This window comes from Pristiophorus japonicus, chromosome 11 (assembly GCF_044704955.1).
Source record: "Pristiophorus japonicus isolate sPriJap1 chromosome 11, sPriJap1.hap1, whole genome shotgun sequence".
NCBI lineage: Eukaryota > Metazoa > Chordata > Chondrichthyes > Pristiophoridae > Pristiophorus > Pristiophorus japonicus.
The window spans coordinates 147,134,321-147,155,371 of NC_091987.1; the positions used below are offsets into that span (position 1 = coordinate 147,134,321).

The window sequence follows — 21,051 nt, forward strand, 5'->3', positions numbered from 1 at the left end:
TTAGTGGGGAAATTGTGTTGGGGAAATTGATGGGATTGAAGGCCGATAAATCCCCAGGGCCTGATGGTCTGCATCCCAGAGAACTTAAGGAGATGGCCTTGGAAATAACGGATGCATTGACAGTCATTTTCCAACATTCCATAGATTCTGGATTAGTTCCTATGGAGTGGAGGGTAGCCAATGTAACCCCACTTTTTAAAAAAGGAGGGAAGAGAGAAAACAGGAAATTATAGACCGGTCAACCTGACATCGGTAGTGAGTAAAATGGTGGTATCAATTATTAAGGATGTCATAGCAGCACATTTGGAAAGAGGGGACATGATAGGTCCAAGACAGCATGGATTTGTGAAAGGGAAATCATGCTTGACAAATCTTGGAGTTTTTTGAGGATGTTTCCAGTAGAGTGGACAAGGGAGAACCAGTTGATGTAGTGTATTTGGACTTTCAGAAGGCTTTCGACAAAGTCCCACACAAGAGATTGTGTGCAAAGTTAAAGCACATAGGATTGGGGATAGTGTGCTGACGTGGATTGAGAACTGGTTGGCAGACAGGAAGCAAAGAATAGGAGTAAATGGGTACTTTTCAGAATGGCAGGCAGTGACTAGTGGGGTACCGCAAGGTTCTGTGCTGGGGCCCCAGCTGTTTACATTGTACATTAATGATTTAGACGAGGGGATTAAATGTAGTATCTCCAAATTTGCGGATGACACTAAGTTGGGTGGCAGTGTGAGCTGCAAGGGGGATGCTATGAGGCTGCAGAGTGACTTGGATAGGTTAGGTGAGTGGGCAAATGCATGGCAGATGATGTATAATGTGGATAAATGTGAGGTTATCCACTTTGGTGGTAAAAACAGAGAGACAGAATATTATCTGAATGGTGACAGATTAGGAAAAGGGGAGGTGCAACGAGACCTGGGTGTCATGGTACATCAGTCATTGAAGGTTGGCATGCAGGTACAGCAGGCGGTTAAGAAAGCAAATGGCAAGTTGGCCTTCATAGCGAGATGATTTGAGTACAGGGGCAGGGAGGTGTTACTACAGTTGTACAGGGCCTTGGTGATGCCACATATGGAGTATTGTGTACAGTTTTGGTCTCCTAACTTGAGGAAGGACGTTCTTGCTATTGAAGGAGTGCAGCGAAGGTTCACCAGACTGATTCCCGGGATGGCGGGACTGACATATCAAGAAAGACTGGATCAATTGGGCTTGTATTCACTGGAGTTCAGAAGAATGAGAGGAGATCTCATAGAAACGTTTAGAATTCTGATGGGTTTAGACAGGTTAGATGCAGGAAGAATGTTCCCAATGTTGGGGAAGTCCAGAACCAGGGGTCATAGTCTAAGGATAAGGGGTAAGCCATTTAGGACCGAGATGAGGAGAAACTTCTTCACCCAGAGAGTGGTGAACCTGTGGAATTCTCTACCACAGAAAGTTGTTGAGGCCAATTCACTAAATATATTCAAAAAGGAGTTAGATGTAGTCCTTACTACTAGGGGAATTCAAGGGGTATGGCGTGAAAGCAGGAATGGGGTACTAAAGTTGCATGTTCAGCCATGAACTAATTGAATGGCGGTGCAGGCTCGAAGGGCTGAATGGCCTACTGCTGCACCTATTTTCTATGTTTCCATGTTTCTATTTGGCAATTCAGAAGGATAGACAGAAAAGAAAAGGAGGTGGGGTCGCTCTTTAATAAAGGATGAGATCAGTGAGTTAGTGAGAAACGATATTGGCTCAAAAGATCAAGATATAGAAACAGATTGGGTGGAGATAAAAAATATTAAGGGGAAGAAGTCACTGGTGGGTGTAGTCTATAGGCCCCCTAACAGTAGCTACGCTATTGGACAGAGTATAAATCAAGAAATAATGGAGGCATGTAAGAAAGGTACGGCAATAAACATGGGTAATTTTAATGTACTGATTGGACAAATCAAATTGGTCAAGGTAGCCTTGAGGAAGAGTTTATAGAGTGTATCCGGAATGATTTCCTTGAACAGCAGTTGTGGAACCAACTAGTGAGCAGGCTATCTTGGATCTGGTACTGTGTAATGAGACAGGACTAATAAATGATCTCATAGTAAAGGATTCTCTAGGAAAGAGTGATCATAGCATGGTTGAATTTCAAATTCAGTTGGAGATTGAGAAAGTTGGATCTCAAACCAGTGTCCTGATCTTAAATAAGGCAATTACAAAGGTATGAAGAGAGAGTTGGCTAAAGTGCACTGGAAAATAGATTAAAGTGTGAGACGGTTGACAAACAGTAGCAGACATTTTAAGGAGATATTTCATAACTCTCAACAAAAATATATTCCAGTGAGAAGAAAAGACTTTAAGTGAAGGGAGAACCATCCGTGGCTAACTAAGGAAGTTAAGGATGGTATCAAATTGAAAACAATGGCATACAAAGTTTGTCAAGATTAGTGGGAGGCCAGAGGATTGGTAAGTTTTTATAAACCAGCAAAGGATGACTAAAAAAATGAAGAGGGAGATAGATTATGAGAGTAATCTAGCAAGAAATATAAGAACAGACAGTAAGAGCTTCTACAGGTATATAAAAAAGGAAGAGAGTAGCTAAAGTAAGCATTGATCCCTTAGAGAATGAGACTGGGGAACTAATAATGGGGAACAGGAAAATGGCAGAGACTATTTTGTATCAGTCTTCATGATAGAAGACACAAAAAACATCCTAATTATAGATAATCAAGGGGCTATAGGGAGGGAGGAACTTAAAACAATCACTATCACTAAAGAAAAGTACTCAGTAAAATAATGGGACTAAAGGTGAACAAGTCCCCTGGACCTGATGACCTGCATCCTATGATCTTAAAAGAAGTGGCTGCAGAGATAGTGGATGCATTGGATATAATCTCTCAAAATGCGCTGGATTCTGGAGAGGTTCCACCAGATTGGAAAACCGCAAATGTAATGCTCCTATTTAAAAAAGTAGGCAGGAAGAAAGCATGAAATTATAGACCAGTTAGCCTAACATATGTCATTGGGAAAATGTTGGAGTCCATTATTAAAGAAGCAATAGCAGGATATTTGGAAAAGCATAATACAGTCAAGCAGAGTCAGCATGGTTTTATGAAAGTGAAATAATGTTTGACAAATTTGCTGGAGTTCTTTGAGGATGTAACAAGCAGGGTGGATAAGGGGGAACCAGTGGATGTGGTGTATTTGGATTTCCAGAAGGCATTCGATAATGTACCACATAAAAGGTTACTGCATGAGATAAGAGCACGGGGTTGGGGGTAATATATTAGCATGGATAGCGGATTGGCTAACCAGCAGAAAATAGAGAGTTGCCACAGGGATCGGTGCTGGGTCCTCAACTATTTACAATCTATATTAATAACTTGGATGAAGGGACCAAGTGTAATGCAGCCAAGTTTGCTGATGATACAAAGATGGGTGGAAAAGCAAGTTGTGAGGAGGATACAAAAAATCTGCAAAAGGATATAGACAGGCTAAGTGAGTGTGCAAAAAATGTGAGGTTATCCACTTTGGCAGAAAAAAATGCAAATTATTATCTAAATGGAGAGAAATTACAAAATGCTGCAGTGCAGAGGGACCTGGGAGTCCTTGTGCATGAAACACAAAAAGTTAGCATGCAGGTACAGCAAGTAATGTTGGCCTTTATTGCAAGGGGGATGGAGTATAAAAGCAGAGAAGTCCTGCTACAACTGTACAGGGTATTGGTGAGGCCATATCTGGAGTACTGAGTACAGTTTTGGTCTCCTTATTTAAGGAGGCATATACTTGCATTGGAGGCAGTTCAGAGAAGGTTCACTCGGTTGACTGATGAAGAAAGGTTGAGCAGGTTGGGCCTATACTCATTAGAAGAATGAGAGGTGATCTTATTGAAACATATAAGATACTGAGGGGGCTCGACAAGGTAGATGCAGAGAGAATATTTCACCTCATGGGGGAATCTAGAACTAGGGGGCATAATTTAAGAATAAGGAGTCGCCCATTTAGAACAGCGATGAGAAGGAATTTCTTCTCTCAAATGGTCATAAATCTGTAGAATTCTCTGCCCCAGAGAGCTGTGGAGGCTGAGTTATTGAATATATTTAAGGTGGAGTTAGACAGATTTTTGAGCGATAAGGGAATGAAGGGTTATGGGGAGAGGGCAGGGAAGTGGAGCTGAGCTCAAGACCAGATCAGCCATGATCTTATTAAATGGCGGAGCAGGCTCGAGGGGCCAAATGGCCTACTCCTGCTCCTATTTCTTATGTTCTTATGTAAGCCTGCTGCTGGGGAGATGAGGAAACAATACTGAGAATCTATGTCAAAGTGAAGCTGTGATGCCATTCATAGGCTGCTCTTCCTCTGTGGGAATGAACTAATGACCCACTTGTTCAGCTAGAAAATGGTTCAATAAAACACACGATTATTTGCTGAGATTGTGCACAACTACATTCCATGACAGGATACTTACCCTGGGAGCTGGCACCTGGGCTCGTTTTCCTCTCAGTAATTCAGAAATGCCCGCCTCAGGAAGTATACCGAATGCAAAGATGTTGCCGTCAGCTCCACATGTCAGCAGAAACTGATCGTCGTGGCTGATGCAGAGATGCTTGATGTACCCATAATCATTGTCATGTATACTGAGGCTCCAGAATGTTTGCATGGATACCAGATTATAATCATTTATGGCGAGAGGATAGATGCGCACAGCTCCATTTTCCATCCCACAAAGTAGAAGGCTCCTTTCTGAACTGCAAAGCAAGAGGTACAAGTGAGCATCTTTGGACTAGTTGCATGTTCTCTCTCTCCCTCAGCAGTGCACCCACAGAAAAACTAGATTACTGGGACACAATGTGGCTTATTCATTCTTTATGCAGTGCATTGACTGCTGTTTCTCACACGTCCAAATCTGGAGGGAGAATCTGCTTTGCTTACTCCTGTGTTAACGCTAACATACCACGTGTTTCCACACTTTATTTTATTTGTCAGCTTAAGCCCAGTTTCAAAGCACCAAGCAAGCATAAATAATGATGTAGAAACATAGAAAATAGGTGCAGGGGTAGGTCATTCGGCCCTTTGAGCCTGCACCACCATTCAATAAGATCATGGCTGATCATTCACCTCAGTATCCCTTTCCTGCTTTCTCTCCATACCCTTTGATCCTTTAGCTGTAAGGGCCACATCTAACTCCCTCTTGAATATATCTAATGAACTGGCATCAACAACTCTCTGCGGTAGAGAATTCCACAGGTTAACAACTCTCTGAGTGAAGAAGTTTCTCCTCATCTTGGTCCTAAATGGCTTACCCCTGGATCCTTAGACTGTGACCCCTGGTTCTAGACTTCCCCAACATCGGGAACATTCTTCCTACATCTAACCTGTCCAGTCTCATCAGAATTTTATATATGTTTCTATGAGATCCCCTCTCATTCTTCTAAACTCCAATGTATAAAGGCCCAGTTGATCCAGTCTCTCCTCATATGTCAGTCCAGCCATCCCTGGAATCAGTCTGGTGAACCTTCGCTGCACTCCCTCAATAGCAAGGACGTCCTTCCTCAGATTAGGAGACCAAAACTGAACACACTATTCCAGGTGAGGCCTCACCAAGCCCCTGTACAACTGCAGTAAGGCCTCTCTGCTCCTATACTCAAATCCCCTAGCTATGAAGGCCAATATGCATTTGCCTTCTTCACCGCCTGCTGCACCTGCATGCCAATGCAACAGAACAACTGAATTTAATCAACGCACAGTAAAAACAAAGGTATCAATTGTACCAATGAGCCAGAAGAACAGTACGCATTTCATTTTTAAAACTAAGCCAGCGGGTCACATTGAGTCTTCAATGCAGTGGCATGCCTTTGTACTGCTGGTATATCTGCCTAGGGTACATCACAGTGGCTTCAAATTACATCCATGGCAAAGAAAGTTACGGTTGGAATCAATTAAACCCTGGCAATATTGGCTTTGATAGATACCGCTTAAGCTAATTACTAAGGGTCAGACTGACTCAGGTTGGACCATTTTTTGTGACAGGTATGGAGAGTTCGATAAGAACATAACAAATAGGAACAGGAGTAGGCCATTTGGCCGCTCGAGCCTGCTCCACCATTCAATAAGATCATGGCTGATCTGATCATGGACTCAGCTCCACTTCCCTGCCCGCTCCCCATAACCCTCAACTCCCTGATAGCTCAAAAATCTGTCTATCTCCACCTTAAATATATTCAATGACCCAACCTCCACAGCTCTCTGGGGCAGAGAATTCCACAGATTTACAACCTTCTAAAAATAAATTTCTCATCTCAGTTTTAAATGGGAAGCCCCTTATTCTAAGACTATGTCCCCTAGTTTTAGTTTTCTTTATGAGTGGAAACATCCTCTCTGCATCCACCTTGTCAAGCCCCCTCATTATATTATAAGTTTCAATAAGATTACCTCTCATTCTTCTGAACTCCAATATATATAGGCCCCGGCTACTCAACCTATCCTCATAAGTCAATCCCCTCATCTCTGGAATCAATCTAGTGCACCTTCGCTGAATGGCCTCCAATGCAAGTATATCCTTCCTTAAATACGGAGACCGAAACTGTACGCAGTACTCCAGGTGTGGCCTCACCAATACCCTGTACAGTTGAAGCAGGACTTCCCTGCTTTTATACTCTATCCCGTTTGCAATAAAGGCCAACATTCCATTTGCCTTCCTGATCACTTGCTGTACCTGCATACTAACTTTTTGTGTTTCACGCACAAGGACTCCAGGTCCCTCTGTACGGCAGCATTTTGCAATTTTTCTCCATTTAAATTATAATTTGCTTTTCTATTATTTCTGCCAAAGTGGATAACAAAGCTAAATTGCTGCGATCTGCAAAATTATTCAATCTAGCTACGATAAAGCCATAGGGGGAGAAACTCAGAGCGCCCCGTTTGGGGCCCTAACTTTAAAAAGTTTGAAAAATTAGCGCTAGGCGGTTGAGCTTCAGGAAGGAAGTGGAGCGTGAAATCAGGCGCTCCACTTCCTTCCTGGAGCGCAATCTGCGGCAGGCAGGTCGGTGAGTGGAGCAGCGTTGAAAGGCTCCTTTCCTCCGTTAAAGGGAAGGGACTTTGCTGCAGGCTTTGTAACGAGAAAAAAAGTACCTACTGCACGACGGCAGCCACGATCCCACCCGATCCTCATGGCACTCAAGCAGAGTGCCGGGCTGAACGATCGTGGGCAGGAACCCACGAAAAAAACCTGCAAGAGAGAAGGTAAATTGTTTATTTTTTTACTTACCTCGGCCACCTCTCCTTTAAGCATCTCCCCCTTTGCGGGCGGCCACCCGATGCATGCCTCCTGCAGCTGTCGGTGTTTTCGCCCGGTGCAGCTGCAGGGGGCAGACTGCAAGTTCGGATCCGGGGTGTTACCGGGGCAATGCGCATGGCGATGACGTCATGATCTCCGGGCAAAGGAGATCGTGCCGCAACGCCGTAAAACACCCGCCGAATTTAGCGGGAGTCGCTGACCTCGGCGCGCCAGGTCGCAAACCCCATTTGCGTCCTGTTATCGCCTCCCGGAGGCAAAGGTGCCCAATTTCTCCCCCAGAGAGTTTCGGATTTGTCAGGAACACTTTTACAAACTCTGATTCCAAAAGGTGACATTCTGAAAAAATAATCAGAAATTTCAAATGGAAGAAAGATGCACTCTCCAATATTTTACTGAGTTGCCTGCTGAAACATTGACCAGGAATTTCCTTGGGGCTTCTCCTAATCGGCTGCTATAACTCATAAGAACATAAGAAATAGGAGCAGGAGTAGACCATACTTCCCCTCGAGCCGGTCTGTAAGATTATGGCTGATCTTCTACATCAGCTCCACTTTCCTCCCCATCCCCTTATCTCTCGATTCCCTTAAAGTCCAAAAATCTATCGATCTCAGCCTTGAATATACTGAGCCTCTACAATCCTCTGGGGTAGAGAATTCCAAAGATTCACAACTCTTTGAGTGAAGAAATTTCTCCTTATCTCAGTCCTAAATGGCCGATCCCTTATCCTGAGTCTCTGACCCCTGGTTCTAGACTCCCCAGCCAGGGGAAACATCCTCCCTGCATCTACCCTGTCACGCCCTCTAATAATTTTATACCTTTCAATGAGATTGCCTCTCATTCTTCTAAACTCGGCCGAAGATTGGCGAGAGCCCTGTTTGCACATCAATCTGGGGGTTACGCCGATCTTCTGTCGAAGGTACAGTGGCCAATAGAGAGAAACCCACCCAAGAAAATGAATTGCTGGGGATTTGTACTGATACAGCACCAGCTTACATCAGGAACTTTCATTCAAGCAATGCCTGCTGCTGGTAGACAAATATCCTTCCAAGTTATTTTCTCTTACCTTATTCAGGTGTCCTCGGACTATATAGAAAGCACAGCCAAGAGAGTGACCTATCAATGTTGTTGTTGAAAGGCCGATGAGTATGGCAGAAGATACATTGGGCCCAAGTTTCCACATGATTTGCGCCTGATTTTTAGAAGCAACTGGTGGAGAACGGACTATCTTAGAAATCGCAATTCTCCACATTTTTTTTTCTGCATTTCTAGTCAGGTAGAACAGTTCTACTTTGGAACAGAATTTTTTCTTCAAAAGGGGGCGTGTCCGGCCACTGACGCCTGATTTCAAAGTTTCCACAGTGAAAACGTACTCCAAACTAACTTAGAATGGAACAAGTGAAGATTTTTGTAGAACTGAAAAAACCTGTTCTACACATTAAAAAATCAGGCGCAGGTTACAAATTAGGCGTAGGGAACGAGGGGGGGAGGGGGGGGGGAAGGGAAGTCATTAAATTCTACAATAAATCCTTAGATATACTTATATAAATATTATACAAATAAATCCAACCTGAATAAACATTTATAAGCAAAGAAAAGATTAAATAAACCATGTTCCTACCTGTGTGAAAGTTCTTCAGGCAGGCCTTTAGGAAGCGGTTTGCCGTCGGGACCGAAGGCTGAACGGGCCGGGCCCGAGATTTCGGGCAGGGCCCGTCCCCAGCACCAGAGGTAGGTGGCGTTGGGTCGGGGAGAGAGGTTCGGTTCGGGTCGGCGGGGGAGGGAGGGAGAGAGGGGGAGGGAGGGAGAGAGAGAGGGAGAGAGGGAGGGAGGGAGGGAGGGAGTGGGAGGTCAGGTCGGGGAGGGGGAGGTCAGGTCGGGGAGAGGGAGGTCAGGTCGGATCCAGTCCGGGGGCGAGAGTAGAGTCGGGTCGAGTCGGGTGAGAGCGGGAGCGGCAGCGGCAGAAACTGACGGGTCGAGTCGGGTCCGGTCCGGGGTGGGGGGGGGGGGGGGCGGAAGCAGGAGCGGCGGGAAAGCAGGAGCGGCAGCGACAGGCGGGTTGAGTCGGGTCCGGCCGCCGGGGGGTGGGGGGGGTGGGGGCGGAAGCAGGAGCGGCGGGGAAGCAGGAGCGGCAGCGACAGGCGGGTCGAGTCCGGTCGGGGGTCGGGGGGAAAAGCAGGAGCGGGAGTCGGCAGGAAGTCGTGGGAGGAGCCTTATTCACGCAGCCCCAGTGAGGCCATTCGGCCAGGGCTAGGGAATGCGTGCTTCGGGCCCCTCCCACAGTTTCGGGCGCCTGGAGCTACTGCACTTGCGTGCCCACTGTAGCGTGCATGTGCAGAGCTCCCGGCACTGTTTTCGGCTCCGCCCCCTACAGCACCTGCTGCGCCGCGCCGAGGGCCAGAGGACCTGCAGGGAGGTGGAGAATACGGAGGGTTTTTTTAGGCGCACTTTGTGGCGTGAAAAATGGGCGCCCAGCTCGGAGGGGCGCCCGTTTTTTATCGTGTGGAAACTTGGGCCCATTAAGTGGTTCGGTCACAGCACACCCGTTGAATTTTGTTTGCTCAGAAAGCAGTGCATGACTTTCAGCACCTTGCAGAGCAGCAGCTCCATGGAGTCCATGTAGAGGTGAAACAACACTTTAAACAAATTCATCATGATGTCTTGAGACTTATGCTCCATCCCTCTGGCTAACCAAGCCAAGATCCTGCTTGCTTTCCTTACTACTGCTACATGCTATGATGTTTGACTTAGAGCGGAGCATCAAATCCCACATTCAATTCATTACCAATCGCTTATCTCCACCTTCACAACAGCACATGCCTCCATCCGACCTCACCCCACTGCTACCAAACCTTTATTCATACTTCAGTCACCTCTCGACTCCATTTCTCTGATGCATTACCTGCTGGTCTCATAAAATCCATAAATGTCCAAACCTCCCTCATCCATCACTCCCCACATCCCCAACACATTAAATTTACAATCCTTATCCTCATTTACTAATCCCTCAGTAGCCTCACCCATCCTAACTCTGCAACCTCTCATTCTCTCCAGTCCTCTGTCTCTGACCTTCTCGGTCTCTCCCCTCCTTCGGTTCCATCGCGGATACCTGGGACTTCAGCAACTTATACTCTGGAACTCCCTCACTAAACCCCTCCCTATCTCCACTTCTCTCTCCGCCTTCACATGTCTTTTAAAGACCCAGCTTTTTGCCTAATCTGTTGCGCACCTAGTCTCAACACAGCCCCAAAGGTTCATAGGCTCTTCCTTTCTTCCTCTATACAGAACCTTACAATGTCCTTCAATGTTATACCAACATAATTGTTGATATTGATTTCAGTAAACTGTCCACAAATACCCTGATATCCTTCTCCTGTGCTGTGCCGCATTTTGATTAGCTTATATCCCTACTGCTTCCGCCTCTTCCCTTGTCCCAACATTTTCTATTTATACATATTAAATTAAATTTTTTAAATTCATACACGGGATGTGGGTGTCGCTGGCAAGGCCAATGTTTATTGCCCATCCCTAATTGCCCTCGAGAAGGTGGCGATGAGCCGCCTTCTTAAACCGCTGCAGTCTGTGTGCTGAAGGTACTCCCACAGTGCTGTAAGGGAGGGAGTTCCAGGATTTTGACCCAGTGATGACGAAGGAACGGTGAATGATGTGTGACTTGGAGGGGAACTTGCAGGTGGTGGTGTTCTCATGTACCTGCTCTCCTTGTCCTTCTAGGTGGTAGAATTCATGGGTTTGGGAGGTGCTACCAAAGAAGCCTTGGCGAGTTGCTGCAGTGCATCTTTAGATGCTACACACTGCAGCCATGATGCATCAGTGGTGGAGGGAGTGAATGTTTAAGGTGGTGGATGGGATGCCAATCAAGCGGGCTGCTATGTCTTGGATGGTGTCGAGCTTATGTGTTGTTGGAGCTGCGCTCATCAAGGAGAGTATTCCATCGCACTCCTGATTTGGAAAGGCTTTGCGGAGTCAGGTGGTGAGATACTCACAGCAGAATACACAGCCTCTGACCTGCTCTTGTAGCCACAGTATTTATGTGGCTGGTCCAGTTAAGTTTCAGGTCAATGGCGACCTCCAGGATACTGATGGTGGGGGACGAGACGATGATAATGCCATTGAATGTCAAGGGGAAGTGGTTAAACTCTCTCTTGTTGGACATGGTCATTGCCTGGCACTTGAGTGGTGTGAATGTTACTTGCCACTTTTCAGTCCAAGCCTGAATGTCGTCCAGGTCTTGCTGCATGCGGGCACGGACTGCTTCATTATCTGAGGAGTTGCAAATGGATCCGAAAATAGAGCAATCATTAGGGAGCATCTCCTCTTCTGAACTTATGATGGAGGGAAGGTCATTAATGAAGCAGCTATAGATGGTTGGGTCTAGAACACCAACGTAAGGCACTCCTGCAGCAATGTTTGCGGCTGAGATGATTGGCCTCCAACCACCAAAACCATCTTCCTTTGTGCTATATATGACTCCAGCCAGTGAAGCTTTTTCCCTGATTCCCATTGACTTCAATTTTACTAGGGCTCCTTGATGCCACACTCGGTCAAATGCTGCCTTGATGCCAAGGACAGTCATTCCCAACTCACCTCTAGAATTCAGCTCTTTTGCCCATGTTTGGACCAAAGCTGTAATGAGGTCTGGAGCCAAGTGTCCCCTAGTTTTAGTTTCTCCTGAACGGAAATATCCTCTCTGCATCCACCTTGTCGAGCCCCCACATTATCTTTTATTTTCGATAGGATCACCTCTCATTCTTCTGAACTCCAATGAGTATAGACTCAACCTACTCAACCTACCTTCATAAGTCAACCCTCTCATATCTGGAATCAACCTAGTGAACCTTCTCTGAACAGTCTCCAATACAAGTATATCCTTCCTTAAATACGGAGACCAAAACTGTACGCAGTACTCCAGGTGTGGCCTCACCAATATCCTGTACAGTTGTAGCAGGATTTCTCTGCTTTTATACTCTATCCCCCTTTCAATAAAGGCCAACAATTCCATTTGCCTTCCTGATTATGTGCTGTACGTGCATACTACCTTTTTGTGTTTCATGCACAAGGACCCCCAGGTCTCTCTGTACTGCGGCACTTGGCAATTTTTCTCCATTTAAATTATAATTTGCTTTTCTATTTTTTCTGCCAAAGTGGATAATCTCACATTTTCCCACATTATACTCCATCTGCCAAATTTTTGCCCACTCACTTAGCCTGTCTATATCCCTTTGCAGATTTTTTGTGTCCTCCTCACAATTTGCTTTCCCACCCATCTTTGTATCATCATCAAACTTGACTACATTACACCATGTCCCTTCATCCAAGTCATTAATATAGATTGTAAATAGTTGAGGACCCAGCACCGATGCCTGCGGCATCCCACTAGTTACTGTTTGCCAACCAGAAAATGACCCATTTATCCCGACTCTCTGTTTTCTGTTAGTTAGCCAATCCTCTATCCAACCTAATATATTACCCTCAACCCCGTGAACTTTTATCTTGTGCAGTAACCTTTTATGTGGCACCTCTCTCACTATGTTTATTTCATCTAATATTTTGCACTCCCCCTCCCTGATTGCAATGCCTGCATCGCTCCTCTCTTTTGTGAAAACAGATGCAAAGTATTCATTGAGAACCATATCCACCTCCACACACAGAATACCTTTATGGTCTCTAATAGACTCTACTCTTTCTTTAGTTATCCTCTTGCTCTTAATGTATTTATAAAACATTTTGATTTGATTTTACTGGCCTAAATTTTTTTCATGCTCTCCCTTTGCTTTCCTAATTTCCTTTTTAATTGCACCCCTGCACTTTCTACACTATTCTAGGGTTTCTGCAATATTGAGTCCTCGGTATCTGTCATACGCCTCCCTTTTTTTCTTTATGTCCATTGACATCCAGACGGCTCTAGATTGGTTAGTCCCATCCTTTTTTCTTCAAGGGAACATATTTGCTCTGAACCCTCCAGATCTCCTCCTTGAATGCCTCCCATTGCTCTGACACTGATTTACCTTCAAGTAGCTGTTTCCAGTCCATTTTTGCTAAATCACATCTCAGCTTAGCAAAATTGGCTTTTCCCCAATTGAGAACTTTTACTCGTGGTCTAACTTTGTCCTTTTCCATAAGTACCCTAAACCTAACTGAATTATGATCACAAGCACCAAAATGCTCTCCCACTGATACCCCTTCCACTCTTAAGCTTCATTCCCTAAACCTAAGTCCAGAACTTCCCCCTCCCTTGTTGGGCTTGTTACATACTGGCTAAAAAAAGTTCTCCTGAATGCATTTTAAGAATTCTGCACTCTCTATACCTTTCACACTAATTTTATCCCAGTTAATATTAAGGTAGTTAAAATCCCCTATTACCACCTTATAATTTTTGCACTTCTCAGAAATTTGACCACATATTTGCTCTTCTGACTGTTTATGGGTCTATAGTACACTCCCAGCAATGTGATCACTTCTTTTTTGTTCTTCAATTCAACCCATATGGCCTCGTTTGATGATCCTTCCAACATATCAACCCCCTCACAGCTGTAATTGTTTCTTTAACCAATACTGCGACACCGCCCCCCCTCTTTTTTCTCAGTGTCTATGACTTAGAGCCTGGAGCATACAAGTAACAATATAAGAACTCCACTGAGTGCATATAGACAATTAGACATAAAGTTAGAAGATATTCAGAAACAATGCAAGCAATTATACTCTGGAGCAAGAGACTATTCAGGGGTAAGAGGCAGATGGATTGCAGGGACAGGAGAGTGAGAGTAGTGGGTGATATTATAGTCGGCAGAATAAATATTCTTCATTTGCAGTCGTGATTGGGATTCCTAAATACTATGGGGCTGAAATTGCCCTCCGCCCCAAACGGGGCGCACTTATCATTTGGGAAGTGTTCTGTCCGCCTCAATATAAGGGGCATATAATCCTGCAAAATTCAGGACTTTATATATATTTTTTGGTCGGGGCGGTGTTGCAGGCGGAAGTGCTGGCGGGTCTGAATGGCCATTGCTCCAAGTCATCAGTGCCTGTTGGCGGCCCAGCCGATTCCGTGGGCATAATTGTTGGCTCGAACTGGCAATCGGCTGACAATAAAAAAAATAACAGAATCGCGGGCAGCGCGACCTCGTTAAGGGCGGATGCGCCACACCAGCCACAGACAGCTCTCCACTGGGGAAAGCTGTCAGTGGCACCGACCAGCGGCGCTGCCAGTCCCGCGGAGCAATTCCGCCCGGAGGTTGCCGCCAGTCGGTAAGGGGTTGGTACATGCCCGACACGGCGGCAAAACGGGCAGTGCGGTAATCTTTTCCCGCTGCTTCCGGCATTAGGGCAATTTCGGTCAGGCCAGTCCATCCGTCGGTAAGGGACTCTTACAGGCGGTAATGGAGCTTAGGGAGGGGGGCAATTTTGGCCCCTATGTTGCCTTCCTGATGACAGAGAAGTGGTGGAGGCAAAGAGAATAAGGGGAGGATGAGAAACGCGAGTGGAGTGGGGGAAGGGGGGATATATCCAAGGATCCTGAGGCAAAGTAGGGGAAGAAGTAGTGGAGACTCTGAAAATTATATCTCAGATTTCTATTGAGAGTGTATGTGTGCTGCTGGACCATTGTAATTCCTACATTTAAAGATAACATTTGTAATCGGGAAAATTTTGAAATCTTAAATTAAAGATGAAATTACTAAATATCTAGATGAATAGAAAATAATTAGAAACAGGCAACGTGGGTGTCAGATAGGAAGATCGTGATTGGCAAACCTGACAGTACTTTTGAGGAGGTGATAGAAAATGCAGTGGATTTAGTGTGTCATGTATCTTACATTATTATATATAACTGTATCCCAACATGCTATACATGACTGTAATAAGATATGACCTGTAACCACCAGCATACCTTACCAGTGGGGGTGCACTTGCAAGAGACAGGTATATAAGCACAGGTCTCAGGCAAGTGCAGCATTCCAGAGCTGTGAAATAAAAGGTGCAGGTCCAGATTTACCTTGACTTCACTACGTGCCTCGTGTGAATATGTACTGAGGGGACAGGACTTTACAGTGGCGACGAGGATGGGATTACAGAATCCACAGAATGGCGAACAACGGATCATATGAAAAGTACAATGCGGGAGACAATTGGGAGGACGTTGGAACCAAAGACTGGTTAGGCGACGAAACAGCAGACAAGAGAAGAGCCCATCTCTTGACCAGCTGTGGCTCGAAAACATAAGCTTTAATGAAGGCTCTGTTGGCACCTGAGAAACCAGCAAGCAAGTCGTTTGAAGAATTGAGCACACTGGTAAGAGACCACCTGAAGCCAGCGAGCAGCCTACACATGGCCAGACACAGGTTCTACAACTACAGATGCTGTGTGGGCCAGAGCATACCCGACTTCGTGGCGGAACTTTGGAGGTTGGCTAGTTTATGTGAGTTCTCCGATGAACTGAGGAGAGAAATGCTGAGAGACTTTTTCATTGAAGGAATAGGCCACGCAGGCATATTCCGAAAGCTCATAGAGACCAAGAACATGACCTTAGAGGCAGCAGCACTGGTTGCACAGACATTCTTGGTAGGGGAAGAAGAAACGAGGTTGATTTACAATGCAGGTATGACAACTAACGATATAATGGAACAAGGAGTTCACAGCATTAGAAAAGCTGCTACCCACACACACAGACAAAACTGGCAGAACAGGCTTTCGACAGCAAGCAGTGGCAACAGAAGCCATCAAGGGCCACAGGAACGGCCGTTCACACCTCATCAACCCACAATGCGAGCAATCAACTACAAGCTGAGAGAAGCTCAAGAGAGATCAGCCAGACACAGCTCATTCTTTGCAAGCAGTCTGTGCTGGAGGTGTGGGGGTGGGCACTCGTCAAGAAAATGTCGATTTCAGCAGGCTGTTTGCAGGAACTGTGAATAGACAGGGTATTTGGCCCGCACGTGCAAAAAAATGGCAGCTCGGCTGGGATACGAATCGGATGGGTCGGAAAGCGGACCAGAACACGGTGGGGACAGTACCCGGGACACCGATGTACAGCGGGTCAACACGATCAATGGCCGCTGCTCCTGCGACAGGATGCCTCCCATAATGATGAGAGTCCTACTCAACAGGATATCTGTCAACATGGAGCTGGATACAGGAGCGAGTCAATCTCTCATGGGTGCTCAACAATTTGAACAACTGTGGCCGCATAAAAGAGACAGACCAAAACTCACAAGGGTCGACACCAAACTAAGGACCTATACCAAAGAAATCGTACCAGCCCTCGGCAGCGCCATGCTCTCTGTCACACACAAAGGGACAGTGAACCGACTTCCCCTGTGGATGGGTCCCCGGAGACCCCCCCAGCACTGCTGGAGAGAAGCTGGCTGGCAAAACTAAACTGGAAATGGGATGATGTCCATGCCATGTCATTAGAAGAACGGACCTCCTGCTCAACAGTTATAAAGCGATTTGAACATCTCTTTCAGCCAGGTGTGGGCACTTTCAAAGGGGCCAAAGTCAAGATCTACATCACACAGGGTGCTAGACTGGTCCATCACAAGGCCAGACTTGTACCCTATGTGATGAGGGAAAAGATTGAACACGAACTAGACAGGCTTCTGTGGGAAGGCATTATATCACCTGTGGAATTTAGCGACTGGGCAAGTTCCATCGTCCCAGTCATGAAGCCTGATGGATCCGTACGAATCTGTGGGGACTACAAATCTACCATAAACAGAGTCTCCCTACAGGACCAGTACCCGCTGCCCAGAGCGGAGGACTTATTTGCCACATTGGCTGGAGGTAAACTTTTCTCAAAATTAGACCTCACATCTGCGTAAATGACGCAAGAATTGACCGAGGAATCCAAGCTCACCACCATCAACACACATCGAGGCCTTTTCATGTACAATCGATGCCCATTCGGCATCAGGTCGGCAGCTGACATATTCCAGCGCAACATGGAGAGTCTGCTCAAGTCCATCCCGGGGATGGTTGTATTTCAAGATGACATACTTATCACGGGCAGGGACACCGATTCCCATCTCCGTAATTTAGAGGAAGTACTAAAGCGGTTAGATCGGGTAGACCTATGAATCAAGAAATCCAAGTGCCTGTTTCTTGCACCCGAGGTTGAATTTTTGGGCAGAAGGATTGCGGCTGATGGAATCCGCCCAACAGAGTCTAAAACAGAAGCAATTCGCCTGGCACCCAGGCCCCGGAATGTCTCAGAACTGCGCGCCTTTCTCGGGCTACTCAATTACTTTGGGAACTTTATGCAGAACTTAAGCATGCTGCTGGAGCCTCTCCACGTGCTACTCAGGAAGGGGTGCGATTGGTTTTGGGGGTCGCCCAAGAACGCGCCTTCAATAAGGCACGAAAACCTTCTGTGTTCCAACAGTGTTTTGACTTTCTTTGACCCAGGCAAAAAGCTAGTTCTCACATGCGATGCGTCAGCGTATGGGATCGGGTGCGTTTTGCAACATGTCAATAGTGCAGGCAAATTACAACCCATAGCTTATGTCTCCAGGTCACTTTCGTGGGCGGAGCGCGGGTACGGAATGGTAGAGAAGGAGGCACTCGCGTGCGTGTACGGTGTCAAAAAGATGCACCAATACCTTTTCGGGGCCAAGTTCGCGTTAGAAACCGACCACAAGCCCCTCACATCCCTCCTATCCGAGAGCAAGGCAATAAACGGCAACGCCTCGGCGCGAATTCAATGGTGGGCACTCATGCTGGCGTCCTACGACTATACCATAAGGCACAGACCAGGCACAGACAACTGTGCTGACGCACTCAGCAGGCTACCCCTGGCGACCACGGAAGGGTCTGATGAACAGGACTGAGATAGTCATGGCAATCAATGCCTTTGAGTCCACAGTTTTGCCCATGACGGCTCGACAAATCAGAGCCTGGAAGGCCAGCGACCCCACGTTATCCTTAGTAAAAAGATGTGTCCTAACCGGTGACTGGGCAGAGGCTCGCGATGCTTGCCCCGAGGAATTAAAACCCTTTCACAGGCGCATGCATGAGCTACCACTACAAGCAGACTGCCTGATGTGGGGCAGCCGAGTAGTCATGCCTCTGCGAGGCAGAGAGGCATTTGTCCGGGTCCACCGCGAGCACCCGGGGATCTTTCTCATGGCGGCCATAGCCAGATCCCACGTCTGGTGGCCTGGTATTGACGCGGACTTGGAGCTCTGCATCCGAAGGTGCACCATTTGTGCCCAACTCAGCAATGCCCCCAGGGAGGCTCCACTGAGCCCCTGGCCCTGGCCTACCAAACCGTGGTCGCGGGTGCACGTAGACTATGCGGGCCCATTCATGGGCAAAATGTTCCTCATAGTTGTAGATGCATTTTTAAAGTGGATCAAATTTACCATTTTAAACTCGTGCACAACCTCCACCACTGTGGAGAGCCTCGCAACCATGTTTGCAATGCACGGAATCCCTGACATATTAGTCAGTGGCAATGGTCCGTGCTTCACCAGTGCAGAATTCCAAGACTTTATAATTGACCACAGCATAAATCACGTCAAGACAGCACCGTTCAAGCCGGCCTCCAACGGCCAGGCGGAGAGAGCAGTGCAAATCATTAAACAAGGCATGCTTAAAATCCAAGGTCCCATGCTGCAGGGTCACCTGTCGCAACTGCTGTTGGCATACAGATCTCGTCCACACTCACTGACTGGGATCCCCCCCCGCGCAACTGTTGATGAAAAGGACTTTAAAAACAAGGCTCTCATTAATCCTCCCAGACATGCACGAAATTGTTGAGGCAAAGCGCCGTAAGCTGACTGAGTACCGTGACAGAAATTCGAGGGGGAGATGGAATGAGATAGGGGACAAAGTGCTTGTACTAAACTATGGCAGGGGTCCCAAATGGCTTGCAGGGACAGTAACGGGCAAGGAAGGAAACAGGCTACTGGTAGTACAAATGGACAATGGCAAAACCTGCCGGAGGCATGTAGACCAAGTCAAAAGCAGGTTTACCAACAGCACTGCGGAACCAGAGGCAGTCTACAATGTGGAACTCGCACCACACCTGGTGGACAGACAGAGGGAACAACCTGAGGAAAGGTTAATCCCAACAGACAGCCCAGGCGAGTCAACAACAATCACACCAATCAAAACAGACAGCCCAGACGAGATACCAGCAACCACACCCAAAGAAAAACAGACACCAAGGCAAACAACTGAATCACAACTCAGACGCCCCACGCGAGAGCGTAGACCACCTGAGAGACTGAACTTATAAAGACAATAAGACCTTGGGGGAGGGTAATGTCATGTATCTTACATTATTATATATAACTGTATCCCAACATGCTATGCATGACTAATAATATATGACCTGTAACCACCAGCATACCTTACCACCGGGGGTGCACTTGCAAGAGACAGGTATATAAGGACAGGTCTCAGGCAAGTGCAGCATTCCAGAGCTGTGAAGTAAAGGTGCAGGTCCAGAGTGACCTTGACTTCACTACATGCCTCGTGTGAATCTGTACTATGGGGACAGGACTTTACATAGTGTACATGGACTTTCAGAACACCTTTGACAAGGTACCACACAGGAGACTATTGGAGAAGTTTAAGAGGAGTGGAATTAGGGGATGGGTAGCAAATTGGATTTTAAAAAATTGGTTGGAAGAGTGGAACCAGAGAATAGGTGTTATGGGCGGTTTCTCAGAGTGGTTCGAAGTGGGTAGCGGTGTCTCACAGGGTTCAGTTGTGGGACTGCTTCTGTTCACTGTGTACAAAAATGTTTTCGATTTTGGGCTTGAGGAAGTGGTGTACAAACTTACAGATGATAGGAGGCACAGTAAATCATTCTGATGACCAAAGGAAGCTGCAAGGGGACATTGATAAAATAGCGGAATGAGCAAAAGGAAAGTGACAGATGGAATTCAATGTCAGTAAATGTGGTTAAAAGAAATAAAAGTTAACAATTATTCTATGAATGAGAAGGATGGATAATGTGGAAAAGCAGAGGGATTTGGGAAGCAGGCTGACAAGACAATGGGCCCAAGTTTCGGGCCGCGCCACCTGGATGCCCGTTTTTCACGCCACAAAGTGCGCCTAAAAAAAACTTGCGTATTCTCCAGCTCCCTGCAGTCCTCTGGAGCTGGGCACGGCGCAGCACAAGCAGTCGGGGGCGGAGCCAGGTCCCTGCGCTGAAAACAGTGCCCACTGTAGCGCGCATGTGCAGTGGCTCCAGGCGCCCAAAACTGTGGGAGGTGCCCGAAGCACGCAGGGTATCCCTGGCCGAATGCGCTCACTAGGGCTGCCTGGATAAGGCTCCTCCCACCCGAAAGGACTTGACCCGACCGCCGCTCTCCCCCCGCCCCCGTTACCCGACCCAACCTCCGCGATTCTTCTCCCCCCCCCCTCCCCACCCCCACCCCTCTGCGACTCTCCCCCCCCGCCCCCGGACCTCCTCTCCTCCGCGTCTCTCCCCTCCCCACCCCCCCGACTTCCGCGACTCCCCCCTCCCCCCCGCGACTCATTTTCCCCACCCCTTCCTCCCCCGAGACCCGACACCACCGACCTGTAAATCCAGCCCGAAGTCTTGGGCCCTGCCGTTCAGCCTCCTTCTTTCCCTCCCCGACGCCCTCTCTCCTTCCTTCCCTCCGTCCCTCCTCTCTCCTTCCCTCCCTCCATCCTCTCTTCCTTCTACCCCTCCCTTCTCCCTCCCCCCACTCCCACCCTCCCCCCCTCCCCCCTCACCTTCTCCCCCCCTCCCTCCTCTCTCGCTCCCTCCCTCCATCCTCTCTTCCTTCTACCCCTCC

At 47.2% G+C, this 21,051-nt stretch overlaps 1 protein-coding gene across 1 annotated transcript in view; it reads right to left on the bottom strand.

Annotated features, from left to right (window-relative positions):
- The window catches only part of LOC139275611 (cilia- and flagella-associated protein 44), a 292,909-nt gene that overhangs the window by 146,836 nt on the left and 125,022 nt on the right, over nt 1-21,051 (bottom strand). The window contains exon 18 of the mRNA XM_070892782.1: nt 4,439-4,718. Coding sequence (XP_070748883.1) covers nt 4,439-4,718 — 280 coding nt within the window. The remainder of the gene's footprint in view (nt 1-4,438; nt 4,719-21,051) is intronic.